This window comes from Zalophus californianus, chromosome 4, assembly GCF_009762305.2.
Source record: "Zalophus californianus isolate mZalCal1 chromosome 4, mZalCal1.pri.v2, whole genome shotgun sequence".
NCBI classification, from domain to species: Eukaryota; Metazoa; Chordata; class Mammalia; order Carnivora; family Otariidae; genus Zalophus; species Zalophus californianus.
The window spans coordinates 116,050,972-116,073,799 of record NC_045598.1 but is presented as its reverse complement, the minus strand read 5'-3'; the positions used below and the strand labels follow the sequence as shown (position 1 = coordinate 116,073,799).

Sequence of the window (22,828 nt, the reverse complement as noted above, 5' to 3'; positions counted from 1 at the left end):
GCCAATGGATATTAAATTCCTTATCAAAGGTGGATTAACTCTACTCTAAATGTAATTCAAAAATAGCAGTGGCCATAAGGCAACATGATGGGACAGCTTTGCTTTGTAGGAGGAGAAATTTGCAAGACAGGATTTAAAATGGACTAAACTTAACAGTATGAAATGGCATTTTTGCTGTAATTTTAAGCTTTGTAAGTAGAATTTATAAATGTATCTGAGGAGAAAAAAAACACTGAGAAGACTAAAGAAAAAAAATACATTCGAAAATACAGAAAAGAAAGACATCTTTCCATAGACTCACAGAAAGTAGAAATGGAAAAAGTCCTTAGGCCACCTTGTTCATTTCCCTGCCAGCATAGCTCACTCTCAAGTGTTTGTCCAGTCTAATTTTAGATGACCTAAGAGTTTTGGCTTCAGGCACTTCATTTGTAAAGCTATTCTGCTAACAAACCTCCATAAGTTGTCAACCCTTCCAGTTCTTCAGCCTAAATTTCCAACTTTCCAGGAGGTTCCAAAGGTTTTCTTGGCCTTCCCTGACTGCACCATCCAGATACAGTACTAGAGGGAGAATTTCCTCTTCCTTGTCAGATCTGCCTTTAAAATACCTGAGAAATGTGAGAATGCGACCTCACCAAAACCGGGATAGGCATTCTCTAAAGATCCCTGGGCTGGTACAGGAGAACTCAAGTCCTGGTTTCCTTATTTTCAATATTACAAACCATGCCAGAGGCTTAAGTATGCCTAAGTTACATTTTGCTTCCCACTGTTCAAATAGTTCATTGAAAGACATAATAAACACTACCAGTTATTAAATGGCTAATACATACCAGTCATTAAGCCAAGTGCTTTATATGCACTGACTCTGACCTTACAACAACCCCATACAACAGTTATTTCTCTCATTCTACATAAGAGGAAACTGAGACTTGTCTTGGGTCCCCTGGCCATTTAAATGCATGTTGGAGCCAATATTTCAGTTAAGTCCATCTGACTCAAACCCTTGCTTTTTCTGCTGCCCTCTGCTGTTACTGCTGCACCATTGTCAGAGAGTATTAACACCTGGTCTGGGGCTCTCCAAGTCCAAACAGAATCCAGGCAGAATGTGAGGACAGGGATGAAGCAGAAGACTACATTTCCCAGCAGATAAACTGCCTCTAACAATTCTGGAGACAGGCTCAGAGAGAAGTAGGTGAACACTGTAGGTCTGTGTGTGCAGACCAATTTTGAGGAAGGGGTTGGTGAATAGAGTTAACTTGTGGGAATGAGGAACCTAGACTCAGAGGCTAGGGGAATACCAGGGTATGGAATGGGGTCTAAAGTTCCCAGCTTCCCTAACTGGGGATGACCAGGGTCAGGGAACAGCAGTTCCTGATACAAAGCAACCACATGTACATTGCTGATCATTCCATGGTGGCTTCAAGGATTCTGGATCTATCCAAGGCTTCGAATCAGGGTCTGAGCAGACTTATGGGACCAGGAAGCTGACTCAGACCCTAAGAGGAATAGTAGGACTCATTCCTGCAGCTGACTCAATAATCCCAAACACCCCCGATTAACAAAGGATGGAGATATGCCACAAGTCACCAAAGCCTACTTTAACCAAAGTGGCAAGGGAGGAGCACATCTGCCCAAGAAAGTGAGTCATTAACACCTCCCTGCTCTTGGGCCTTCAGAATTAATTCTACATTTCAGCTTCTTGAATCTTTATGGGTAAAACGTGCCAACTAGACTCAACATCAGTTTTCTTAGTTTTTCTCCCTCATTTGGAGGGAAATGTTGAGAATAATCAAAGAAACCTGACTATAGCTACTGATTTGCAGCTGTGTGTCTACTGAGATAACACAAGTGGAATCTGGACACTTCAAGCCCCTGACTTCACTTTCCTAGACAAAAGCTATGTTGATTAGATTGGCAGTTCCTGAAACAACACACCAACACAGCTCTTCAAACTTGATGCAGATTTTGAATTGGAACTCTCATTGACTGCATATCCAACCTTCAGAATGAAGCAGTGGAACAAAAAGAATTGGAAATTTAATTAAGAATGCTTATTTGGGCTCTTCCCCTAAGTGGCCTGAGGTGACCTCTGAAAATGGTTTGCTATTTGCTTGACCCAGAAAACCCTACGAAATCATGTAAATCAAGAGGTTCAAATCTTCGTGTTCACTTTAAGAACACACGTGAAACTGCCCAGGCCATCAAGGGTATGCATATCCGAAAAGCCACCAAGTATTTGAAAGACGTCACTTTACAGAAGCAGTGTGTGCCATTCTCTCGCTACAGTGGTGGAGTTGGTAGGTGTGCCCAGGCCAAACAGTGGGGCTGGACACAGGGTTGGTGGCCCAAGAAGAGTGCTGAATTTTTACTGCACATGCTTAAAAATGAAGAGAGTAATGCTGAACTTAAGGGTTTAGATGTTGATTGTCTGGTCATTGAGCACATCCAGGTCAACAAAGCCCCCAAGATGAGGCATAGAACGTACAGGGCTCATGGTCAGATTAACCCATACATGAGCTCTCCCTGCCACCTTGAGATGATCCTTACTGAAAAAGAGCAGATTATTCCTAAACCAGAAGAGGAGGTTGCACAGAAGAAAAAGATATCCCAGAAGAAACTGAAGAAACAAAAACTTATGGCCTGGGAGTAAATTCTGCAGAATAAATGCAAATTAAAAAAAAAAAAAGAATGCTTATTTGGGGAAATGATTTCATTTCCCTCATTTTTCAAAGGACAATAAATCTATTTCTAAGAAGGGCATGAGCAGACGAGTTGGAGTCCCAGCCCTATGGCTTATAGCATGTACAACTTGTGTTGAGGCACGGAACTTTCCTGAGACTGTTTTGTCAGCTGAAAAATGCCTACACTAATACCCAGCTCACAGTGTGCTGTGAGAATCAAATGAAGTAACTTGCTTAGCCCAGTGTCTTGTGCTTAACCAATGCTAGAGTCCTTCCTTTGATTCACTGGACCAAAGAACAGAGCAGTCATTTTGTGAAGCCATAATATAGGATATTTTTATTTGAAAGGAACCACAGCATCCTGGGACTTTTGTTAGAAATTTTAAAATATTTCACTTCCAGAGCAAAAATCCAAGATAAAAGAAATGAAATACGGAATTACTTTTGTACACTTTCAACTAATTTTTGTCTACTAATATTCTTTAAGAAATTACTTGATTCCTCCGAGCCATTTCTTACTCTATATTTAGAAAATATTCCAATGCTTCCAACTTTTCCTTTCTGAAAATGTCTACCAAGTTTCTCATCAATGGAATTTATCCAAGTCTGATGTTATCAATGTACCGTGTGAAAAGCCAGTGGAGTACCCTGAGGAAGTGCATAGGTTGACAGTAGATACACCTGGATTTGAACCTCACCTGTACACTTTCCAGCTATGTGTTCTGAATAATTATACAGTCTAAGCCTCTACCTCCTCATCTACAATATGGTTATCATCATATCTATCTTACAGCTTCATTTTGAGGATTCAATGAGATAAAGTAGCATAGCACCAAGTAAGAAATCACGTTAGCTATAATTTATTACCAATAAGCAATTCATAACACATGTGACTGCTCCATGACATACTTACTATGTAAGAAGGAAATGTGAGTTTAATAATACATTATTCATTATTTTGCAATAAGTAAAAGTAAGCAAATAAGCAAAAAAAAAAAAATAAGCAAAAAAGTACTTATAAGGAAAACCACATAGACCATAAACTTGATTTCTAGCATTTATCTTTTAGTTACTACAGTGACAGTAACATTTTCTCCCTAATGTGGAAGTCATATATAAGGGACTGACATTTTTTAACACTAAAAATAGGCAGTTTTTTCCCATTACTCAGATAGCTTTCTTTTATTTAAGGTTTTCATTTCATATTTAAACTTGTAGAATAGTAGATAGAGCAACTACAGGTAACAGCATTATAAAGAAATCTAAAGCATATTCTGATTGATGAATTTAATCAAGCCTGGTTTTCAGAAATAGCTATCAAATTTAGCCTTAGGCTATTGATAACACTGTCCACACCTAGGATTGCCTCACCACCTCATTCCTGTTAGCCAGAGCTGTAGGGAGTCTTATCTAGGAAACAAAGCCCATGAATTTCCGGACCCAAAGTGAAAAGAGATTAACTCTTGTCCTGAAATAAATCACTTCCCTGTGTTTTTACTTCCAGACTTCTAACATTTTCCCTGCAGTTTTGGATATGACCAGAACAGTTACATGTCTGTAACAAAGGTGATTTATTACATTCAGATCCCAAATCAAAATGGGAACCTGCAGGTTGGAATTCTTCCTTGTGACCCACGTGACATGGTTTGTTTTTTTTCAACATAGCTGACAATGACTCTCCTGATACCTAACATACCCTTGAAGAATGTCTTTAAAGCGTGAGAAGAGGCCCAATGTAAATTAGGTCGTCATTAAGTAATGCAAGAGAAGTACAAATGTACACTCCCATGGCTACTAATAAAGTTGTTAAGTGAGCAGATGTCGTAAGGCTGATTACCAGCATTAATCAGTGGTAAGAATCTGACATATTCATTCATTTTTTTTTCTTCTTAGAATATGTAAATAGCACATAGGCTGGGACCTTTCTAAGGCAGCAAAGAGTGATTGAGAAAGTGGTGACTTCCTTCTCCTTGCTCCTACCCTCAGGGTGAAAAAGAACTCCTCTCCCACAAGTTAATCATGATGCTGTGGAAATGGACATTTTCTATGCCCCCAATGATCAAGTACCCTGCTCTTTCCAGTCTGTGGCTTTTCTGCATCTCAATAGCTTTGTTATGTTAGGGAACAACTAATTCAGGACCCTTAAATTCCAATTCATCATAAGACCATCGCCTTGGAGTGAAGGAACTGCTTTTGCAGAATCCCTGAGTCATAGTTATGCATTCACTTCTTCAATTCATCTAAAAGTGGACTCATTGGCTGAGGACAAGGTCCATAGTTAGTCCAGATATAAGAAAATTCTGATTCATACTGAGCCAAACTGATCCTCAAGATGTCCTCTCTTTTGTCTAAGTTCTCTACTTGACAGCAAGGGGAGTTTCAGTGTAAATTGTGGAAATGTTCCCCAAAGCGGCCTTTGATGGGGAACCTGTGGATGGGGGTAGCTGTTCCCTCAAACTCTCAGCAGGAGGGCAAGCACTCAACATGAAGGAGGCCCAAAAATAGGTGATAGGGCCCCAAACACCTGGTTGGAGCTTTAGGGCAAATTTCTAATTCCTGGCTGAGCCAGCCTAGATTGCAAAATCATAAGAAATAATAAATTGTTGTTTCAAGTCACTTCAATTTTAATTCACTTTGGAGTGGTTTGTTATGCAGCAATAGATCTGAAACATGGACATATACTCAAAGTTTCAAATAAAACTTCATGGACTAACTGAAGCCCATTCCTAGGCTCCTTAGAGAACCACAAGATGGAGTTTTACATCCCTGGACTGGAATATTCCCAGGCCCCAGTCTTACAAACCTTGGGCTGCTTTTCAAGTATTTGTCCTGAGTGATGTTATTCTACAGTAGCATCTTTTCTGCTTATACAGTAGGACCACTTTTATGCCTCTCTCATGTCATTCCCTCTGCTTGGAATGCCATCTCCCACCTGAATTTCCTCTTAACAAAACCCTAACCATCCTTCAGGCCCATCCATGTGTTCTTCCTCAAATAGGTCTTTCCTTATCTTCTCCCCAGTGATATAGCCCATCACCATCAGTGGTCATAGGTAGAGTGGGGTTTGGAATGACTTTTGCATACCAGGATCTCTCCCTCCTTAGGCTCTCAACTGCATTATTTCATAGTTTCATATGGCACTCATACTGTCTCTTTTATCATAATGATATGTGTACTTTTTTCCTCCTAAATGTACTCTAAGGAACTGTTTCCCTCATCTCTGCATGCCCATTAGTGCCTGCTTCCAGTCCTCCTCCTTCTAACTCCGCCAGTACTGGCCTAGCTTAGATTAATGATGCCAAAGGAATTCATGTCAGAACAAGGCCTTTGTAGTCATCTGATTCCCACTCCTGCAAAGCTGTGTGACAGCAGCATGTGTGCAAATCAGGACCCTATTAATAGGACTCCAGAGTATTTGGAAAGAGCTCAGGGCTTGAGTCAAATGGTCCTGCTCCATGCATGAATCCTGAGTATACTATTTCCTAACTGGATGAACCTGAGCAGACTATTGAACTCCCTCTGTGTTGTTTTCTCCATGTATAAAATGGAGTTGTTCCGATCTCGTAAAGTTGTTTTGCTTTAAATATCATGTATGCTCAACACCTAACCTAGTGACTGATACCTAACACAGAATATAAAATGTTGGGATAAAATACTTTGATGATTGACTTTATTGTTATGTTGCTGCAGATCAACTCTTTGCCTCATTATAATGTTGTCAAGGGGGACTTTTTTTTTTTTTGCAAAAAGTAAAGTTCTGAAATCAGATACTATTTAAATGTAAATCAAAGCATTCTTAAATTTGAGGGAAAGGCTACTGTATTGAGAGCTTGTCTCCCTGGCTTCATATAAAAATTTATATTCCTTTCAAACATTAGAACTAAGTTCATTAATCAATTCTCTTTCTCCTGAGGTTATTTTTAGTCTCAATATTAAATGAGACAAAACACCGACAGTTTGGTCTCCCTCTCTGTTCACAATAACGATGGTTTCATCCTTAAAATTGAATGCCCACACAAGTGACACAGCACAGTTAACAGACATTTACACCTCTCTTCTGTTTGCTTTGGAAAGACTGAATGGAAAGTAGGATCTACGCCCCTCACTCAAGGCGCTATGTCTCATTTTTCTCGGAAAAAAGAAGGGTGATGACTGATTTATCCAAACATGGTTAAGACATCTGGTCTATTTTATATCCTCCCTACAATCAGAGGTCACAGTTTTATGACAAAATAAAGAAAAGGAATTAAGATATGTTGAGTATTGTAAGAGGTAGGACAATAGAAAGACAGAGCATCTAAAGATCTCTGTTTATAGTAAAGATGCTATTATTAGCCAGAGTTTTTATGCAGAGATTATAAAAAGTGAGTGTGTATACCCCAAAGACTCAGTTGTACTAGTAACAAGTAACTAAAACTCTAATCGGGTTCTTAAATATGCTAGCAGACACTCATATAAAAACCCTTAGGAAATTACTTATTTGGGGGATGAAAATGACATAGTCAACCCATGCAAATTCTGAAACTACAAACCCACCAGCGTGTGATCACTGGGGTGGGCCAGGGGAATAATGCCCTGTTAGCAGAGGACATGTGTCCTGTATGCTGGTCTGTCACTTGCATAGATTAGACAATGAGCACATAAAAGTAGTTGATGGCAGGGACCAACCCTCTTCCTTCTATGCTGAGCCTAGAACCACCTCATATCTACTGATGATAATGAATAGGAAAAATGTTTCAACAATTGATTCCTTTTTATACTTTGCACAGCCCAGTTCCTTAGAGGTCTATTCTGCTCTCAACACTAAAAGAACCACATAATCCAAAGAAGATTCCAGCCAGAAGGGTCCTTGGAGGTTACCTAATCCAGTACCAGAGCTTTACAGATAGCATGCTGAGGTCCAGACAATTAAGTGACTTGCCTAGGGCCATACAGCTAATATGTGGCCAAACTTGAATTATTTCTCATTTCAAAGGTTGGGTGACTTTAATTAAATTGTTGACAAAGTCACTTTCTCTAAATAATTGTTTATTGATCCATGAGAATAAATGAACTCTTGTGCCTGTGCTTCTTGGTAGATATGCAGCCAAGTGGGTGTAATGTCAATCAGTTGAAACCACAGTGTGAAGACCATTTTCCAAACCTAGCAAACAAGCTCTGTTACCTGAGTGAACTAACCTCTTAATTTATAACCCAAGTTTTCCTCATACTGTTCTTGCTCACAATAGACAACAAATAAGACTAGACCTTGGAAAATAACCCAACCCCCATGTTCCAAAAATGGTGAGGCAGTAGCACTATCTTTCAACAGTGGGGACACTGAGTCATTGCTGTGTGCTAATTGTGTCCCTAACCCCCAGTACTTGTGAATGTGACCTTGCATGGCAGCAGGATCTGTGCAGATGACCAGATTAAAATAAGATCACTAGTGTGGGCCTTCAACCCATATGACTGGTGTCCTCATAAAAAGGGGAAATTTGTAGACTAACATGTCCTAAGGAGAACACCATGTGAAGATGAAGGCAGAGATCGAGGTGATGCTTCCACAAGCCAAGGAACACCAAGGATTGCCAGCAAACACCAGAAGCTAGGAGAGAGGCAGGAAACCAATCCTTCTCCCTCTGCCCTCAGAAGGAAACATGCCTACAGGCATCTTGATCTTGGGCTTCTAGTCTCCAGAACTGTTGAAACAATAACTTTCTGTCATCTAAACCACCCAGCTTGTGGTAATTTGTTTGTCAGACCTAGGAAACTAAAACCATTGCTTCATCTGAAAAAAGGAGGGAGCAAACTAATTTATCTCACCAGCCCTTGGGGACCAATATATCTGTTCTATATAGGCGTGGACAGGGGCTCCAAGTGCATGCCTTGCCCTGGGAACCTGTCTGCGATAATGAGAGGGGAGACAGACAACGAACAAATACTCACTAAGCACTTATTACGTGTCAGGTACCAGCCTGAGCATGGAACACAGCCATGAACTAGAAGACATAGTCCCTGTGACCCTGAATCCAAGTCTCCCAGGGAAGATCAGCTCTAAACAAGTAATGACAAGTGTGATGTGTGCTATGCAGACACAGAGACTGCCCTGGGAAAATGAGATTAGGGAGTGGGCCAGGGGAGACTTCCATGAGCAAACAAAGAGAAGGGAATGAGGGTGAGGGATTAGCACCCCAACAAAGAAAGGTGGGGTGGGAGGAAGTTATGTGCATGCTCCATGCGGGACCAGCACAGGGCTCGCACCATCCACCATTCTCAAGGGAAGGGACAGCCTAGACAGCCAGAACGGGGAGAATGGAGGGCTAGCAAGTGAAGGAGTGAACATGATACAGCATGATACAGCAATGGCCATCAGTCACAGCCCATCAAGACCACACAGGGCTAAGGAGGTGATGCTGAAAGCAGAGGCAGTAGTGTGAGTTTCAGAGGAATCCTACCATCAAGACTCACATCATGAGCCACCTACTGTGTGCCTGACTTCAATTATATTTAGATTTCTGTTGGGCCTAATGACATTCTTTCTGTTTTCTATTTAAAATCGGAGTTTAGTAGGCTGAAAACGGAAATTATGAATAAGCATGTATGACTTAATCTAGACTACAAAGCCATTTTACTTTTCAACAAGTTTTGGTCATTAGGTTCCTATGAGAGGGTGTGTTCTTATTTGTGTACTTACTTGTTTATTTAAAAATAGCTAAGAACACTTTGACAACTACTTTAAACAACACAAAAGGAAAGATACACAGAACACTAAATACTCACTGAATTTGTTTCTAAAGAGTGATGAGAACACTCTGTGAAATCATGAGGGAGCAGGAGTCTTCCTAGATTTTGTCCCATGTGCTGACTATATGGAGGAAACTGGAGAGGTTAGATCAATCCCATTCACCCTCAGAGCATTTGATTTTCATTTGATGGAACTTGAAAGCATTTGTCTCACACTATTCATGTTCACACCCAACTTCTTGAAGAATAAAAGAACACAAGAGTTCTAACCTCCTTGCCCACAGGAAGTCAAGGTCAGCCCGAGGTGTGTTCAGGACCAGCATTCTCTCTCCCAAATCCCATGCTTATCACACTGCAAGGTATGATAAGAAGCTTCCTACCTAGTTTTTCATGAGAGAGTATCAGTTAACAAAATATCTCATGTACCCCAGTCCTGGCCGGTTGATCCCAATTAAACAAATATTTTTTCATCTGTAGAGCAAGGATTGCTAGTTGTATCTCCAAATCCATTTTTGGTAAAAGGATTCAAGTATATTTCCCAGTGTCTGTTGCGGCCACCTGTGACCATGTCACCGTTCTAACCACTGAGGTGGAAACAGAAGTGTTGTATGGTTCTTTCAGGAAGACTCATTTCCCCTTCCTCCTTTCCGTCCTAAAATGTGGTTCAATGGGTGGAGCTCTAGCAGTCATCTGGGACCACAGGGTGATCCTGGGAATGGTAGTCAGTCACAGTAGAATGAGAAGTTAGAAGAACCCTGAGTCTCAGCGTTATAGATTTACTATATCAACCCTGGACTGTATAGTCACATTTTTTAACAAGAAAGAAATGCTTTTGAGTCTATTTTTCATGTTTTAGTTATGTGCAGCAAAAATAATCTAGGAAAAACACCTACTATTTGCCATGCATTACACTAGAAACAAATCTCCCTCCACCTCCCCCACCCCCAATACACACATACAGACAGAAAATAAAGTTTGGGTATTTCAGCAATGCCTGATCTAATGAAGCAATCACAAATAGATCACACTGACCTTAAACATTTCTTCTAAAAATTGTACAGAAATGCTCAGAGGACCCTGAAATTTTGTGAAACATTCTCAAATCCATGACTTTTTAATAGGTTCTTCTGCCACACACAATGGGTTTTTTTTTCCCTGAATCTACAAAGTGAGGTCTAGCTTCCCATTGCTTACTGCATTCAAAGACCATTATGCTGAAAATAATTACCTCAAAACCAGTGGTAACATTTTTCCTTCTCCATCCTACCTGTTAAAAAATAAAGTTCTGGAAGCCTGCATGCCTATATTTTTACTTTTCCTCAGAAAGCCTCTTGATAGTAAGTGAAATGTCTGTGACCTTGATAAGCTTTGAATTATGCTGTTAAAATAAAGCCTTTTGTGGATTCCTGAAGGGTATTTGGATCTGAGGGTATAAAAAAAAATTGGTTAGATATTGATGCCCATATTAAATTAGCCCTTTTACCAGAATATAATGGAAGTTCTCTACTCATTTTGCCCAGTGTAGGCATCCCTCTGTAATCTAAAGCCCTTAACTGATGAATAACAATAGTACATTCTGTGACTAAAGGGAAGTTTGACAAAATATGTCAAACAGGCATTGAGATGTAAGGAGACAAAATAATTGCCTGTACTGAAGATGGGAGATTTCTCTTTGGAAAGCAAAAGTCAGATTGCCTTTTGAGCTACAGGGATTTAAGTATTCAAATCAACTGTAAGAAAAGCCGGGAACACCCAAGGCTGAGGGTGAACCCAGAGAGGCAGCCAGGATTTGCAAGAGGGTTGGTCAGCTCTGTTTCCCCTCCTTCCCAGAGCTCCCAGTAGAGTCAGACCAGAGGGTGTGCAGGACCAAGTGAGCTTGAATGTTTCACCTTCGCCGTTTTTCTCAGACAGCGCTCCCCACAGCGCACTTCAAGCCCTGTGAACACCCCTACTCGGTTCTGTCAAATTCAGCATACTGACCCTGGTCCTGTAAGGTGGTTTTGTCTTTGTGGCTTATAGTGGTTGCAGGTTTGAGCCCTTTGTAAATAATTAGCATTAAATCTCTTATCTTTTCCCTTTATTTCACTTCCAGACAAGTGGGGTGGAGGCCAGAATCTGAGGAGATAGAAGAGCTCTGAGCTCAGCTCTGGCTCTTTACTGCCCACTGACCATAGGTCTCTGGAGCCAGCCTTAGGTTATAAACTACAGCTCAAACAGGAGAGGCAAAGCCAACTGAACTGAGGCAGCACTTAATGAGAAAGGCAGAACAAGGCAGCCACCAGATGGAGATTCTCAAACTGAATGGCTTCCATCTGACCAGCACCTGTTCTGGTCAATCCTTCCCACAGTGGAGAAGGAAATAAGAGGGTTAGGGCTCTGCCTGGTGAGGTCCTTCACTCTCCTAGAGAGCACAGCCGGAAACACATGAGCTTTCCTTTGATTTGGAAAGAGGAATGCAGAGGACCTATATTAAGTTTTAGCATCCTGACCGACCTCTAGGAGAGCCTTGGGTAAGCTCACTGCCTCTTGAAGTAGAGATTCAAGTCTTTCTGTCTCCCTCCCTTATCAGGAGAACATTGATTAAGTTTGTGTTGAAAAGAGTCAAAGATTATTGTTAAGAAAAGGGAAGGCATAATGGGTTGAATTGTGTCCTGTCCCCACCCCCAAATTCATATATTGTTGAAGGCCTAACACACAGTCCTTAGAATGTGACCTTAGTTGAAAATAGGGTCATTGCAGATATAATTAGTCAAGATGAAGTGATACTGGATAGGGTGGGCCCCTCATCCCATACAACTGGTACTGTATAATAAAGGGAAATTTGGATACACACACACACACACACACACACACACACACACAAACCAGGAACGCCAGAGATGATGGCAGAGATTGGAGTGATAGTCTATAAGCCGAGGTACATCAAATATTGCCAGCAGGCACCAGACATGGAAGAGACTTCTCCCTTACAACGGTCAGAAGGAACCAACCCTGCTATACCCTGATCTTCAGCTTCTAGTCTCCAGACTCTGAGATAACAAATTTCTGTTGCTTTAACAACCCAATTCACTGTGCTTCATTACGGCAGCCCTAGGACACTACTACAGAAGGTGTCTAACTAACAAGACACAGGCCCTGAACAAGCCAAGTAGTCAGGCCTGTTTAGAGCCCAGGGCCCTCCATGATCCCAGGAGCCCCGCATCGGGCTCCCTGCTCCACGGGAAGCCTGCTTCTCCCTCTCGCGCTCCCCCTGCTTGTGTTCCGTCTCTTGCTGTGTCTCTCTCTCTCTGTCAAATAAATAAAAATCTTTAAAAAAAATTAAAATCAGTCTCATAAAAATTTTAAAAAATAAAATAAAATAGAGCCCAGGGCCCTCCAAGCCTGGCTTTGTGCCCCCAGAGAGTAACAGTGAAGGGCTGTGTTCCTCTCAAATCCTTACCCACAAGTCTTCTGTTGAAGGACTTTGTGAATTGTCTCTCATCATGCCCATGGGAAGAATAAGGCAATCCTGACGACCACCTTCTGAGGCCACTCCTACTCTTCTCTCCATGTTACATAAAGGACACTGTGGTTTAGAGATCTTGAGTACTCTCCGTGCTTGCACCATGAAGTGTGGGTCTATGTTTCCAACCCAGGCCAGGCTTGGGCTCCATACTCCACCCCCACCTCTGTCATAAACTGTGGCAGGTACCTGGCACTTGGTAGCATTCATTTTAGTATCACCATCAGACCCTGTCATGACCAAATCAGGGAAATCCTTCTGGTAAAGAAGACTACGATAAGAAAACAGGCCTCCACAAGTTGAAGACCACTGCTGTCAATCTCGAAAAATATCTGTTCCTTGAGCTGACCAGTCCTATCAAGAATACCAGAACAGAAAGAAAAAAAAAAAAAAAGAATACCAGGACAGGGAGGAAAGCTGCCAAGCCCTACTCACAGGACTGAAATGTTCTGGGGAGAGGCATCATTTCTGTGAGGAAAAGCCAACATGGCCACCGAATCTGTCATATCAGCCTATCTTGAGGTAGCTCCTCCTGGAATGCATTTACCCACATTTGTGATGAAATGGCCAACATTACTGCCTATAGGTTTTAATTTTTTTAATTAATATTGATATCTGAATAATTATAAATTCAGCAACCCTAATATTACTAAAAATGTTTCTTTTAACTTACTCCAGAAACCAGTTTATATATAATAAGTAAATGTTATCATTTCAATATGCTCTTTAGGAAAGCCTTCTCTGAAACATCAAGTAACTTCAGATGTGAAGAATGCAATTGTTTAAAGCAAAGCACTCGGGGCGCCTGGGTGGCTCAGTCGGTTAAGTGTCTGCCTTCAGCTCCGGTCATGATCCCAGGGTCCTGGGATCCAGCCCCACATTGGGCTCCCTGCTCAGCGGGGAGCCTGCTTCTGCCTCTCCCTCTGCTTTCTCTCTCTCTCTCACGTAAATAATAAAATCTTAACAAAAATACTTTAAAACAAAGCACTCATCAGTCAGTCTTCATTTTCTTAATGGGCATAAAAATGTTACACCCATATTCACTAGTTTTGCATATGAATGTAAGACAAGAAATTTGAAATTCTTAGCTTTGAATCCTGTGAATAATAGAAAAGCTGGTGAGTTTTTTAGGAAGATTCATTTTAAATTACTTAATATTAACAATTAGGGTCTCATCTTTATCTAGACATGTTGGGAACCATCCATTCATTTGACAGCCAATCTCATATACCTTCTTAGCTATGGTACTTTGTTGTGATAAGTGATATTTATTTTAATGTCCCTGAAATGCTATAAAATTTTGAAATGCTTTCTCAAAGGAAAAATTTTCATTTGTACTGAACTGTATTTCCTTTGAGTACAGTTATTGCATGTATGATATTCTGATATTAATTCATGTATTATCAGGGTGTATAATTAACTGGAATTTGGCTTTCACCAACCATGCATGGAAAGCAGAAGTGTACACATAGAATGTTCTAGCAATGATGGCTGTTGATCCTTTTTCTGTTTCCTAGTTACTAAAATTCTTTTGTGACTAAGTAAGTCAACCTGGAATAAAATAATCCATTGGCCGGACTTTATACACTCTAGCACTAATATTTGAAACACCACAACTTCTTTTTTTATAAGCTGATGGTCTGTGCTGATCACTTTCTGTCTGACTTGACCAGGTAAGTCATGCCTGCCAAACCTCTCTGGCGTTTGCTTGTACCAAAGGAATCCCTGTAGTAATGCCCCAGTCTTCATCGTGTTTATGTTTCTAAGGGTGCTGTTTGGCTTTTATGTTATGTTGCTATTAAATGATTCTTAGATACTGAATAAAGTAAATACAAACAGAAACTAAACACCTATTGCTATGGCACCGATGACAAGTAATTTAGCGATCACTTTGAGTCTCCTCAGAATCTACATTACAAATTTTAAATACATACATTGTGATTGTCCAAAAGGAAGAAAGTGATGTTATACTGTGTTCTTATGAAAATGTTATGCCATTAATTTCAAATATACCAAATGAAATAAGGAGACTGGGGATTTATTAAGAAGCTTTAGCAGTAAAAAGGTTTACCTGGACTGGGTTTTCAGTCTATGGGGTCAGACTGACAGAACCTTCTTCTGAGGATCCACCTTCTGGGTTAATGGGGCTCATCTGGTCCTGCCATTCCGATCTCAAGCAGTTTCACTATGTGGTCCTCTCGAAATCAGGTCCAGTCTCTCTAGTGTCCAAATTTTTGTCATAGGTCTTAAGGCTACAGAGTAACCCTCTCTCCAGTGCTGTGGGGAGTGTAAGAGCCAGCAATGTGCCCAGAGCCAGCCATGTGCCCACATTCCCTACATGGAGGCTCCAGCTGTAGCCCCACATAAAGCCACTGAAAACTACCCACATAGGGATGACACCAAATATGCTAGACAGTGTGGATCTCCCTGCTCAAAGGATGTCAGCATGTCAGACCCAGAACAAGTAAGATTGATCTGTTTATATATTGGGTGCTCGCAATATGCTAAGCACTGTATGTGGTGGCCTTCCACAGCCCTGCTCTTACTATTCCCAATTTACAGATGGAAACAGGAAGGAGGAGGTGGAATAATTTGCACAGGCTTGGAGGACTTGGAGCAGGCGTTCTGAGCCGAAACCTCGGTGCAGAGACCGTGGGGCCAGCTGCATTCTTCTTACTAGGGAGAATGTACAGGGAACACAGCACTGAGCGAGGTAGGAGGGGCTTCTCGCCTGCGTATCTAGCAAATAAGTGCACTGAGCCTGGTGGCCCCTGTGCAACCCTCCTTGCTCCAGCCACCTCCACAGCTGTCAGAACAGCTAGTCACTTATCAAAATGAAAACAAACTTCCGCTTGAACTGATAAGGAAAAAAAACTAAGATAATAACTAACATTCATGCAGCACTTCAGTTTATAGAGTGTGAGGAGCCTGGAGGGACTTGCCTGCAGGCACATCCCAGGGCTTCCAGCTCCGGCCCACATGCTCTGACTCCACTTCCTGTGAATTTGCCATGAGGCATCCAAGCTTCTCTTCCCAGTCTACCCGTTCTGCAAACTAGGAAGATGTTTGCAGCTTGAATGTTAACTTATTGAACATGAAAAATTGCAATTGCAAGAATATGAGAAACTAATGTCATCCACGTTACACACCAAGTTAGAAATTTCCACGTGAGAAGCCATATTAAACTCCTTCTCCCATTCGGGGACTGAGTCCCTAAATATAACCCCACTCCATCTTGTTCTCCGAATATTCTTTTCCTATTCTTTAATTTTATCCCTGTCATCCCATATTAGACTATCTGCACATATCTGGATAGCCTCCTAAGTGGTCTTCAGGCATATATCTAGTCCTGCCCCATCATGAGCTACTCTCCTATTTGCCTCCATAGTTAATAAATGTCAGTTGTTACTTCTAAAAACAAAGATTGCTCATAATATTTCTCTGCCTTACACACTCCAAGTTATCCCCAGGGCTTTAAGGATTAACTCCCAAGTCCTGTGCTAGCCCACAGGCTCTTGAACTTAAGGACAAGTGTCCAAACAACCTCTCAAAACTAGAATATCTCAGAAACATCTGCAAAAATGCTTCACAAGAAAAATTAGTTCACTCTCCTCCGCCACAGCAACCAAGACTAAAAATTATTTAGCTCAGGCCTTTCCTGCTTTCTTTGCCTATCTTTGGCATATTTTCCACACCAGTGAGCAATCTTCCTCATTTAAATAAAAGTTAAAGATATCCTCCCATTTAAAAACCTAATAAAGTTTTATAAAACTTAAATTTTAATTATCATTCCCCACCAAAAAAAAAAAAAAAAAAAAAAACGGAGAAAAAATATCATGTACTTTACCTGTAACATCCAAAGTGTATGTAGAAAGTCATCAGTTGCTTCCAGAATGTCTTAATCAAGATGGCTACAGTTTAAAAGAATCAGAGCAAAGGGCCTGGCATCACAGGGACCCTGTTGCTCAGATGCTGCTTAGGAGTAAACCTGATCTTCGTTTGTGCTGGTCAAAGGAAAGAGCAATGTTTGCACTGTCACATGCATAATCTGTAGCAACAGCAAACACTTCACATAACTCCCAAGCCATGCAATGACAAAGGATAGAGCTGGGTTGAGATTCAGGACTGTTATCATGGATCAGTGAGTAGATTCCCTTATTCTGACAGAAAAAAAAAAATTGTACAAACTACAGCACACATAAATGTTTTCCCTTGTCTTTCCAGTTGCCTATAATATCAGGTAAATAACCTATTCTAGATAAAATTCAATTTTATTAAATGGCCACAAAAGAACCTATTTTGTTCTTTTTCTAATCAATAGGTTTTTTTTAAGATTTTATTTATTTGAGAGAGAGAGAATGAGAGATAGAGAGCATGAGAGGGAAGAGGTTCAGAGGGGGAAGCAGACTCCCTGCTGAGCAGGGAGCCCGATGTGGGACTTGATCCCAGGACTCCAGGATCATGACCTGAGCCGAAGGCAGTCGCTTAACCAGCTGAGCCACCCAGGCGCCCCTAATCAATAGATCTTTTGTGGCATATAAATATAATTGGCATATGAGCCTATGAGCTTTTTACCTTATTTTGAAGTTGATATTTTGAATATTTATCTTGAAAAGTATGTTTTCATCTAGACACTACGAAGTAGAGGTAAGTCCCCGTAATAAGTGAGTTGCTGCTCCATTTAAGACATGTGTCTGCCAAAAAAAAAGAAAAGTCTGACTTCAAAGAGTTCACAAGTCAGTTACTTTTTGTTCTAGATGACTACCAAATGCACATATTAACTCTCTTTTCACTTATTCTCTCGACAACTATATAAGTACCTATTCTCGCCAGGCAGAGATGGACTCTGAGCAATGCTACAGCTGAAGGAGGAGGGGCCCCAGAAGGTGATAAATGTATCAAATCACTTGTCATCATCATTACCTTCATTTTGGTCACCAGAACCCCTGGTCGAAGGTCTTATATTGTTTTCTGGGGGGTTTTTGAACGCCTTTATTGAAGTATAACTGATATATAAAGAACTGCACATGTTTAATGGGCACAATTAGATGAGTTTGGACATATACAAACACCCATGAAACATTCCTCACAATCAAGAGAACAGACATATCCACCACCTCCCGAAGTTCCCTTGTTTCCCTTTGTTTTTGTCTGTTAGTTTATTTTTTAAGAGGGTAGATCTCATGTTAAGTATTTAACCCTCAAATGTTGAAGTGCACCATACCATATGTTCATTGTAGGCACTATGTTGTACAAAGATCTCTAGAATTTATTCATCTAGCATAACTGAAACTATCACCACTGAGCAATAACTCTCCATTTCCCCCCACCACCACCACCAGGCCCTGGCAGTCACTATCAAGTTCTCTCCTTTTATCAGTTTGACTATTTTAGTTATCTCATATGAGTGGAATCATGCATTATTTGTCCTTCTTTGACTAGTTCATTTCACTTAGCATAATGTCCTCCAGGTTCATGTTGTTGCAAATTTAAAGCTGAATAATAATCCATTTTATAAATGTGTATAGATGTCATATTTTCTTTTTGCATTTATCTGTCAATGGACATTTGAATGTTGCCATGTCTTGCCTATTGTGAATAATGCTGCAGTGAACATGGGAGTGCAGATATCTCTTTGTGATCCCGATTTCAATTCTTTTGGATAAATAACCAGAAGTGGGATTGCTGGCCTAGATGGTAGTTCTATATTTTTAATTTTTTGATAAATCGCCATACTGTTTTCCATAGTGGCAATGCCAATTTACATTCTCACCAACAGAGTACAAGGGTTCCGGTTTCTCCACATCCTCACCAACACTTGTTCTTTTTTTTTTTTTTAATAATAGCCATCCCACGGCGCCTGGGTGGCTCAGTTGGTTGAGCGACTGCCTTCAGCTCAGGTCATGATCCTGGAGTCCCGGCATCGAGTCCCACATCGGGCTCCCTGCTCAGCGGGGAGTCTGCTTCTCCCTCTGACCCTCTTCCCTCTCGTGCTTTCTATCTCTCATTCTCTCTCAAATAAAATAAAATAATAATAATAATAATAATAGCCATCCCAACAGATGTGAAGTGATGTCTCATTGTAGTTTTGATTCACAGATTTCTGATAATTAATGGTGTTGAGCATCTCTTCATATCCCTATTGGCCATTTGTATATCTTCTTTGAAGAAATGTCTGTTCAAGTCCTTTACCCATTTCTTTATTGGGTTATTTGGATATTTTTGCTATTTAGTGGTAGTCTCATATTGTTTTAATGCTTAGAGCAAAGACACAATCTGTTTGGTTTTCTCCTCAATGCAAAAATTATCTTTTTTGTGAAGTGGAACAAACAAGAAGCAAAGTTCCTTCAAAGGTGACCACAGAATGTCAATTCCAGAGAGCAAGAAATTCTATCTGATAGAACTCGTGCATTTGAAAAACTTGGCGGTTCTTGATAAGTTAAGCAGCAGGGGGCAGGATGGTGCAGCAAGAATGATCAGAGGCTGACCGGCCGAAAACTAGGACTGGTTTCCCCTCTCCTGCCCCTATTAAACCAGTATACAAAGTAAGGAGCTGGATTGGATAGACTTTCCTACACCCAGCATATTTTTCTTTCATTCAGTAATATTATTGCATACCTACTTGCCCGACATTGTGTTAGGTGCTGGAACAGACCTGGCCATTTAGATAGAGTTTATGTTCTTACAGGGATGTAGGCAATTTACAAGTCATTTCGTGAGTCATGTTGTTTCAGACAGTGCTGAACACTACAAATAAACCACCACTGGCCTTCTGCCTGACCTCTCCTTTACTAGTCCTGACTCTTTCAAGGACGTTGCACATGCTGGGTTGCTTTTTGCCTCCTCCCCAGTTAAGGTTCTGCTCTGATGTCACTCCTCTGAGGCCACCCTGGCCAATATTGCCTCACCCTCCCCCAGTCACTGAACAGCATGTCACTCTGTTTTATTTCATTTGGGGCATTTAGCACTGTCTAAAACAATATTACTAATTTACTTAGAAGAATGTAATTTCTAAATAGCCAGGTTTTTTAACTGACATGCAGCTGGACAAATGATTTCATTTTTACTTTGTCCAAAACACCCCACAAACTATAGAATGAAAAAAATATTTCTGGGATGCCTGGGTGGCTCAGTCAGTTGAGTGTCTGCCTTCCGCTTAAGTCATGATCCAGGGTCCTGGGGTCCAGCCCCTCTTTGGGCTCCCTACTGAGCGGGAGGCCTGCTTCTCCCCCTCCCACCTGCCTCTGCCCCTGCTTGTGCTCTCTCTCTCTCTCTCTCAAGTAAATAAAATCTTAAAAAATATATATTTCTGACCTATCTTCCAAGGATGTTCTGAAGAATATTTTTTTAATATTTTATTTATTTTTTTAAAGATTTTATTTATTTATTCATGAAAGAGAGAGAGAGAGAGAGAGGCAGAGGGAGAAGCAGGCTCCCAAGGAACAGGGAGCCCGACGCGGGACTCGATCCCAGGACTCTGGGATCATGACCTGAGCCGAAGGCAGACGCTTAACCATCTGAGCCACCCAGGAGCCCTCTGAAGAATATTTTTAATGAGTGGTAGGTATTGAACATATTTTTTTGATTTGTTTATCTATTTGTCTATTTTACGTATTGTAAAAGAAATCACATATATGCACCAGGAATTTGTCTCTTATCTCGACAATGCCCTTAATTTCTCTAAACCTCTGTTTTAAAATGGGGCTAATAGTCCCTCCTGGTAGGATATTTTTCTGATTCTTAGACAGGATAATTGATAGCTCCCAGAAAAGTATCAGTCATAAAGAGGATATGCCTACTAGATCGTCATGAATTAGAATTAGAGTTTAGTGAATATTTGGAAAAGCTTCCAATAATACGTTTTGGTGCACTCTGATACAAAGCATGACTTCTGACTTTAGAAAACAGCTACATGGCCAGACAATAGAGTCAGATTCTTAATGGTGTGTCACAACAAAGAATGATGCAAGGGGCAGTGTACACAGAAAACATTCCAGCCTATACTTACAACCCCATCAAGCAAAGAAAGCACACAGGGACCAAAAATACACCACTCCCTCCACCCTCCTCAGGATCCAGTTACACAACAGCCAGGCACTGAGGGTGCTGAGGGACACCCCCACCCCCCACCCCCCAATAGCTTCAGGCAACAGAAAAAATCACTGACTAGCTGGCAGACTAAAGAATAATGCAAAGGGTTAAAGTGAAGGGCACTTGGCCTCACGGATACAGACGTTAGGCCCAGAGAGATAGAGCTTTTTTCTGAGATCAGACACCCCTTAGTAGCTGAGTCTGATCTCAAAGCCTTGACTGTTTAATCCACTGAAAAGCAGCTACTATACCCACGTGGTCACGGTTCATGATCTAAGTAAACAATGGGACAAAGGAAATTATTTTCATTCCTTCACTCAACAAACATTTATTGAGGACCTGTTTGACTGGATACACACATTCTGAGGATTACAAATTCAATGGGCTCCCAAACAGATCTATAGATGCTTGAAAAAACTCCATCAACCTCCTCCTGCTCTCTGCATAGTTACTAAAGGCCAGCCTGACCCCAGTCTTCACAGGAGGGCAAGGGTCCTGATGTAATCATAGGAGGCACAATTATAATATTTAAAGACATAGTACAGATAAAGCAATGCTCAGACTGTATTGTGTACTGAAGCTCAAATAAAAAAATGCACAATCTTACCACATTAGGTACTCATAATTTGTGCAGCAATTTGCTTGGGATATATTTATATCAGGGAAGGTAGAAGAGAGAACAGCAACTGCAAAAACATGGGAGCCAGAGAAGCTTGGTGCACTGAGACAATTAAGTACAGTATATCAGTGTGGCTAATGGTGGTATTAGGTTGAACTGTATAAATTCTGATTTTTGTTAAGTCAAAAATCATCAGTTTCCAGTAATTTCATGTCATTTAACATTATCTACATATAAAGAGGCAATGAGAGAGGCTGCTAGAAAGGTAAGCAGGGGCCACCCCATGATGGGAGTTTGGATTTATACTACAGCCTCTGAGAAGCCACTAAAGAATTTCAACAGAGGAGGTACATGGTATTTTTTTTTTATAGCTACCATTCTGATGATATGGTTGAGCTTGAAGGCAGTGAAACTGAATATAAAGAAACCAGTTAAGTGACTATACTAATAGTTCATTAATTCAACAGTATTTATTGATTGCTGTGGTAGACAGAAGAATAGCCCCCAAAAGATGTCCAGAGAGACATTGCAAACATGATTAAGCCAAGAATCTTGAGATGGGACGATTATCCTAGGTCATCTAGGTGAGCCCTGTGTAATCACAAGGATTTTTTTTTTTAAAGATTTCTTTATTCTAGAGAGAGATTGAGAGAGTACATGGTGGGGGATGGGGGGCAGTGCAGAGGGAGAGGGGAAGCAGACTCCCTGTTGAGCACAGAGCCCTGTGCCTGCATGGGGCTCATCTCCAGACCTGGAGATCATGACCTGAGCCAAAACCAAGAGCCGGACACTTAACTGACTGAGCCACCCAGGTGCCACACAAGAATTCTTATAAGAGGGAAACAGGAGGGCCAAAGACAGAGAGAGATTGGAAGATGCTATGTTTTAAAGATGGAGGAAGGGTCCACAATCCAAGGAAGGCAGGCAGTTCCTAGAAGCTAAAACAGGCAAGGAATTGATCCTCCCCTAGAGCCTCCAGCAGGAATACAGTCCTTAGACACCTTGATTTTAGCCCACGAAGATCCATTTTGGACTGTTGACCTCCAGAACTATAAAATGATAAATCTATGTTGTTTTGAGCCACTAAGTTTGTGGTAATTTATTACAGCAGCAATAGCAAACGGTTGGCTACTGTGGTAGTGAATTTTATGAGTCAACTTGACTGGGCCATCAGGTGCCCAGATATTTGCTTAAACATCACCCTGGGTGTGT

General features: G+C 41.0%; 2 protein-coding genes across 2 annotated transcripts in view; one reads left to right on the top strand and one right to left on the bottom strand.

Moving 5' to 3' along the window:
• RP1 (RP1 axonemal microtubule associated) overlaps positions 1-16,882 on the bottom strand; it is a 364,241-nt gene extending 347,359 nt beyond the window's left edge. The window contains 1 exon segment of the mRNA XM_035726960.1: positions 16,754-16,882. Within this exon segment, the coding sequence (XP_035582853.1) occupies positions 16,754-16,762 (9 nt within the window). The 5' untranslated portion in view covers positions 16,763-16,882.
• Positions 2,072-2,647, top strand: LOC113930159 (60S ribosomal protein L17-like). The gene has a single exon (XM_035726961.1). It carries the CDS (start codon positions 2,093-2,095, stop codon positions 2,645-2,647), a length of 555 nt encoding a protein of 184 aa, XP_035582854.1. The 5' UTR covers positions 2,072-2,092.
• Positions 16,883-22,828: the final 5,946 nt, after the last annotated feature.